Below are 6,690 nucleotides of genomic sequence, written 5' to 3' on the forward strand. Positions count from 1 at the left end.
GCATGGCCTGTATTTTTCATATGATATATTCAGGGAACGTGGGGCAAGCAGAAATTCAGAGACTCTTGACCAGCTGAAGAGTAGTTAGATAAGAGACAAGGAGGAGATTTCCACAGTGATTATTGTGAATTTTATTTTAGTGGGGAACTCATTCTGTTATCAATACCTTGTTCCATGCTGTAACTGATCTGGGAAGGATGGGAACAGTGAAAGTGAGACCTTATTTGGAATAAGATCTCTTCTAGTGTATGATCTACCTGCTGTCTGCATACATTAACTCAAGAGCCAAAGTCTGATTAGGAAGGGTAGAAGGCACCATGGCAAGGTAATCATCCACTGGAAAGGATAACTGAAGGCAGCCTGGGCTTGCTTGGGCAGTGAAGACAGAGATGACTTCAAGAGACTCCACAGGGAGACAGACATATGCTTTACTTAGAAGAGTAATTATCATAATGCAAGGCTCTTAAGGAGGAACAAGGGTAAAAATGAAAAATTTGTGGATCTGAAAATGTACCCTGAGAACAAAACAGCCAGGAAACAAGATGAGTCCCGCTGGAAACAAAGCTTGCTAGAGCAGTCTCAAACAGGAGAGAGAGGAGTGCCAGAGTGCTGCCTATCACTCTAGCAGGGCAAGATCCCATGGATATGTGTGGCATGAGCACTGAGTTTTACATGGCAATCCTTTGCCAGTGTTTAGTGGCTAATTCCACCATCAATTTACAGTCTCAATCAATTATTAGGAGATGACACCACAGTTGATGAAGCTCAAATGCATCCTTTTTCTAACTGCATGCAAAACCCAAGCTCAAAAGATATAAAGGGCAGATAATTTAGTTACTACTCTGGATATGAAAATGTCAGGCATATCCTGGTAATTTCTTGTAATAAATCTCACTGATATTCTGGTACATGATGTTGCAATAGCATTTATTTTACATTTAATATTAAAATTGATTCAAGCGTGTCTAACCAGTAATACAATATATGCCTGTCTCATTATTAGGATGTAGTTTTTCATTTTCCCATAGTAGTATTTTTATTTACCATCAGTTCTGTTTTGAATGCTGGTTAAGATTAAAATGACTGTGAATCTGTCATTAGAAACAAATATTGCATAACCTAGGTATGGAAGCAGTAAGCTTATTTATATCATTAGGTATTTACATGATTTCAAGACTAAGTATTTATCCTGGGTCTTTGGATTGGGCTGGCTAGTTGAAGAACTAATGCTGTTAATTTTTCTAGGTCACAGTGCAAAAGCAGGTCTTCACAATCTACTAGATCTACATATATAAATAATGAAGCACCTTCTAAAAGAACTTCTCAAAGTATGGGTAAAAAAAAAGAATGCTGACCTTCAGGATAGCTGAAGTGAACTCTCATTTTTATGGAATTCTTTAGGCAGTGATTCATGGATGTGACAGCTTATCATATTTTCAGAGCTTACATGACTTTTAAAAGGTCCATGAGCAAAAACTGTTTCACTGAGATTTGAAATGACGTAGGTGCTCTAAGCAGAGATTAGCAATAATCAAAGTTCCTGCAGTGTTTTTCATCTGTTGATGTCAAGGTAGTTAGGCAGTAAAGTCTGTAGGTAGTAAAGTTCTGTACAGATATGGAAGTCATTAGCTATAAACCTAGATAATTTTTTCTTGGAAACAGGAAAGCTTAAAGAGGCTGGGTTATGATTCAAGTCACATTGCTGATACAAAAAGATGAAGTAATTGCAAGTGTAATCAGTATTTTAAAGGGGTAGCAATTTTTAAACATCAAAAGCAGTAATATTAAAGCAAGCAAAGAAACTGGAGGTGGAGGCAAGTCCTCCATAAAAGAGCTAGCTTGCAGGGACTCACTGTGCCACATTAGGCAGAAGTACAGTAATCTGCATGTTGCCCTGGTAGGAAATACCTGATGATTGCTAAAATATTAAGTGCTATGATTCTGCAAGCTAGCACCCTCAAAGGGTCTCAACTGCTCTAATGATGATTACCTTTCCTCCCACAATTCTTAAAGCAGAATGGACGGCAGTTTCAGATTGAATATATATTTTCCATCTGCTGAATAGTTGTTTTTGTTCATGCTGTTTGAGGTTAACTGTGCACGTACTAATCAAACCCACTGCTTCCTTTCTCGTAAAACCAAAACAAAGCTTCATACTACTTTCAGGTACAGCATCTGGGATCAAAGCTATATATACACACTGTCTCTGTGTGGGTTCAAACATTTCGAAGATTCAGTATCCTGAAAGGTGTCACCTCTTTTCCAGTCCTGAGAGTTCCGGTTTGTCCTTAAGTCTGAAGGCATTAGCACCTTCAGCCTCTGTCCCAGCACAGGAATGCTCTCAATATTGGTCACCATGGGCTTTCTCTGCACAGCCACTGCCATTGCTGAAGGTGGGTAGATGAAGGAGGCAAGGTATCTGGGGTTGTTGACTTGTTTTCAGTTTCATGTCCTTGCAGGAGACAGACTTGGTACAACACGGAGAGGAAGGTGACATAGGACTAATGGGAGCAAAGTCTTAGTGCACTGCAAGCTGTCTAGAAAACCAGACACAGACTTTAGAGCAGTACTACCTGCAGGGACACTGGGCAACATTCAGAGTAGCTCAAGAAGGAAGAATGTTGAAAAACCAGGCCCTGCAGATGAAGTTGTGACAGCTGAAAACATGGGTATAGAGGTTTGAATGTATGGAGAAATTCTACTCTTCATCTGGAATTCTTGCATTGCAGAACTGAGAAGATAAACCCTGCTCCAAAATGGACTGATATAAAATGAGATTGAAAAAATAATGCTGAGTTTTCACAGCTTACTAAAGCAAAAGACAGTGCCATCCCATCATATGTCATGATTATAGAAATTGCAAACAACTGTCAGTGAGGTTATACATGGTACAGTAATCTTCCCTTAAGATTTTTTTTTATAGTCTGCTCATCAGGCTTTGTTGTGTGTGGCTGTATTAGCTTGGGGTATATATTGTTGCAATAGCTAGTTAAAAATAAGAGGAAAAAAGATCAGAAACAAAAGTATGCCAACAGATTTTATATTCAGTTTTACTGTTACCTAAATCGTTCTGTTCCATGTTCCATACAGGATGTCAGCTTTTTTGTTCCTAAATGTAAATATGTTTTTTCTACTAGGCAGAAATTGTGGTTTAAAACCCTGATTTTAATTTCAGATTTCAACCTTACCATCTGTAGTCTATTTTTTTTTTAGTTTCTTATGTATACCAAGAAGTTTGTGTTGAGGGAAACTGAAGAATGTGGGCCATTCATTGCTCGACTAAGTGGGCCAAATAACCTACTATTTAAGCAACAAGTAATTGCTGAGATTTATAACACGATTTTTAGTAAACAAAGAATTTCTTGAGCTTTTAAAAGAATATTAATGCACTGCTAATGCGAACTGTGGTCTTGGAGTCCTTTCTTTGAAAACAGCATTTCTAGGAATCACCCATGGATAACAGGAGGTGGCAGAACTCCCTTCCTACTGTACAGGTTTGAAGTAAATGACTCCAGATCCTTTATCGACAGTTCACTTACCATCACACTCTTTACTTCCTTACAGTAATGGAAGTGACTCAGCCAGCAATTGTGCTGGCCAACAGGCAAGGAGTTGCCAGCTTGGTGTGTAAATACAAGAACATCGGGAATGCAAAGGAAATTCGAGTGACGTTGCTTAAACAGACTGGTGACCAGGTCACAGAAATCTGTGCTTCATCATACACCACGGAGTTTAAAACATTCTTTGTGAAAAAGGTGGTCCAGTGCCACGTTACCCCTGGCCAAAACAATGTGACACTCACACTGGCTGGCCTGCAAGCAAATGACACCGGACTTTACATTTGCAAGATGGAGCGGATGTACCCCCCACCCTATTTTATGAACAAGGGAAATGGAACACATCTCTATGTCATAGGTAAGTCAAGCAGGTTTACAGTACTGTGATATTTCCAAGTTAAGGGAGTTGCTATTACATCTCAAATGTCTTCAGAGTTCTGTTTGTAAGAAGTGAGGGTGAATACTGGTTTCAGTGCTGAAAATCTTGATTAGCTTTTATTTCTTTCAGATCTCCCTGCCCACACCCAAAGCAAGTATAGTCATAGCCATGGAATAATAGCATAAGCAACACCATGCAGTGTACATGTATGTCTAGGCAGTTAGATACAGAAGTGTAAAAGTGTCAGAGTAAGGTGTGAGCTCTTCTACAGATAAAGACTGTTTTCATTGGAGGTTGAATAGGCAGCGACTCAGAGCTCAGTCCTGGTGTCCTTGGATAGCACATGCTAGAGAAAAGCAATGTAGAGACTGACTCACTGACTCTAGCGACTTCCTTATGAGGCTCTTGTGTGACATGACATGTGTGATATCATATGTTTTAGATCCAGAACCTTGTCCAGACCCTGCCATATATCTCTGGGTATTAGGAGCTACTGCTTCAGGATTTTTTCTTTACAGTATCATCACCTCAGCCATTCTTGTGGGCAAAGTGGTAAGTCCTATCAACTCAGCCCCCTTTGTGCGATGAGAACAAGGAAAAAGAAATGAGAACAGGGAAGAACACTGAACTTCCAGTGGGATGCTCCATGTTACAAGTGCAATGTTATTACAATAATGCAAAGTAAGAGAACTTGTTGGAGCTGCCACTTATATTTATTTACGGCTCATTTTTGTTTCCAGCATACTAGAAAGCAGTCAGCTTCCATCAACTGGACTGAGCCTTGGCTTAGGGCTGGATGCTTAAAACCAGGCAAAGTCCTGGATGCTTCTGGGATTGAAGGCAACAGTCTTCATGTGTACTCTCATTTCACAAATGAGTCACACAAAATCCCAGAATTTAATTTTTTCCTTTTCCCATCATTCACCTCTGTAAAGCAAATTTAAATGGCCTCCTCCTTGGATGGGATGTGTAACTTTAAGCATTTTTAATTTCACAGCTAGAAATGTCTGCACAAACATATGCAAAATGTAGGCCTGGATTGCCTTTTTCCACACGGGTCTGTGCACTTATAGTCTGTTAGAAATGAAACTGAGCTTGAAACCAAACAATGTCTCTCTCCCATATTTTTCCATCAGTCTTTGTCCCTAGAAGTTAAATGAAACTGTTAGATGTGAACACTCCTAGCTTTGAACCAACACTGAACTCTGAAGCAGAGCACCTTCAAAAAGCTAAATGAATGGCAGGACTCTTTATTTTGTCTTTGTATAAATAGCCCCTGTACATCCTGATCATCTCTCAAATGCTCTTAACAGATCTTCTATAAAGAAGCAGAGAAAGGTGTCTAGAATACATTTTACTCAGTAAAGGAAGAACATCCATTGGTTTCTCTAAAATGTGCTGGTCAATGATTATGCTGTGATTGAATGTTTATTTTACTTTCTTCCCATATGTTACAGATAAAGAGAAGACAATGTCTCACTACTGGAGTCTATGTGAAAATGCCTTCTGAAAAGCTAGAGAAAAAAGTGATTCCATTCCACATCACTGTTGACTGTAACAAGGAAAGAGAGAAACCATTTCCTAGCTGGGATGGAGAGTCTGATAATTCATTTCAGTTAAAGAAATAAATTAACTGTCTTTTTACCAGAGGTGTACAGGAAAGTGAGGGAATATTCTTTGTAACTTCTACAGTTGGGAGGAGAATAAATGGTGTATGTATTCATATTTGAAGATTAACCCTATCACATAAAAATGGTTATATTAGGCCATTGACATTTTTGAAATGTATTGTACCAATATGTAATATATCTGTGTGTAGCATTAAGAGCTATTGCTGTTGCAGTTGTGTATCTTACTGTCAAATTTCATCATGCCTACTGATCAACGGAAATCCAAACACTATTATGACAGAGACTTGTGTATCATCACAGGGCTGATCCACAAGTCTGAGGGGCAAAGGTAGGAGAGAGCACACTAATGTACAAAGGAATGTTGACTTTTTTCCCTGGAATGATATTTATTGGTTCCATTTCTGACATTAGTGCTCTGCACTTCCACAGAGGCCTCGCCACAGGTTGGCACTGATAACACTGCTGCTCTGGAAGCCTGATCTTAGCTCCCTTGAGTGGCATTGTGTCCCAGAAGTGCTGTGATGGAGCTGACTGATGGTCTCTCAGCCAGTGCTGACAGTTTGGTTAGAGAAAAGGTGCCAGCAGGAGCCCTCTTAGGCTATGCTGGGGCCTTGTGTTTTACAAATGCTAAATTAGCATCTATCCAAAAGGCAGAACTATGTTGCTGTGTTTAACAAAGTCTATTTTCCATGAAAATACTGACAGTGTATAATCTTGTTTATTAGTTATGTACCATTCAATAAAAACCTTGAAGCTTTGCCCAAATTCGAGTTCATTTCTTGTTAACCATTCTCAGAATAGTGAGAAACAGGAAGTGGCTACATGTTAGAAAGCAGTGAAGACAACATGAACCTTTCCTCTCTGACCCTCTGTTTTGCCTTTCAGAGACAGCCTGTGTGCTCATGCCAACACTTCCGTTCTCAGCTCTCTTCCTCAGCCAGCCACCATTACAATCTGTCAGTTCTTCTATTTATCTAGTTACAGCTGCTGTGGTGTGCTTCAGAGACACTACCAATCAAGTTTTCACTTCCAGCAGACTTACTTACTAGCTGTAATGCTTTTGACAGCACCTCCTGTACATGTTTAAACAAAAAACTTGTCCTAGTTTCAAATCCTGTTTTCT

General features: G+C 39.4%; 1 protein-coding gene across 1 annotated transcript; it reads left to right on the forward strand.

Annotated features, from left to right (window-relative positions):
* Window positions 1–2,205: 2,205 nt before the first annotated feature.
* On the forward strand, window positions 2,206–6,332 carry CTLA4 (cytotoxic T-lymphocyte associated protein 4). The gene is made up of 4 exons (XM_030277630.4): window positions 2,206–2,393; window positions 3,565–3,915; window positions 4,379–4,488; window positions 5,394–6,332. The coding sequence occupies exons 1-4, from the start codon at window positions 2,336–2,338 to the stop codon at window positions 5,562–5,564; spliced, it is 690 nt and encodes a 229-aa protein (XP_030133490.1). The 5' UTR covers window positions 2,206–2,335; the 3' UTR covers window positions 5,565–6,332.
* The last annotated feature ends 358 nt before the right edge of the window (window positions 6,333–6,690 follow it).

This window comes from Taeniopygia guttata, chromosome 7 (assembly GCF_048771995.1).
Source record: "Taeniopygia guttata chromosome 7, bTaeGut7.mat, whole genome shotgun sequence".
NCBI lineage: Eukaryota > Metazoa > Chordata > Aves > Passeriformes > Estrildidae > Taeniopygia > Taeniopygia guttata.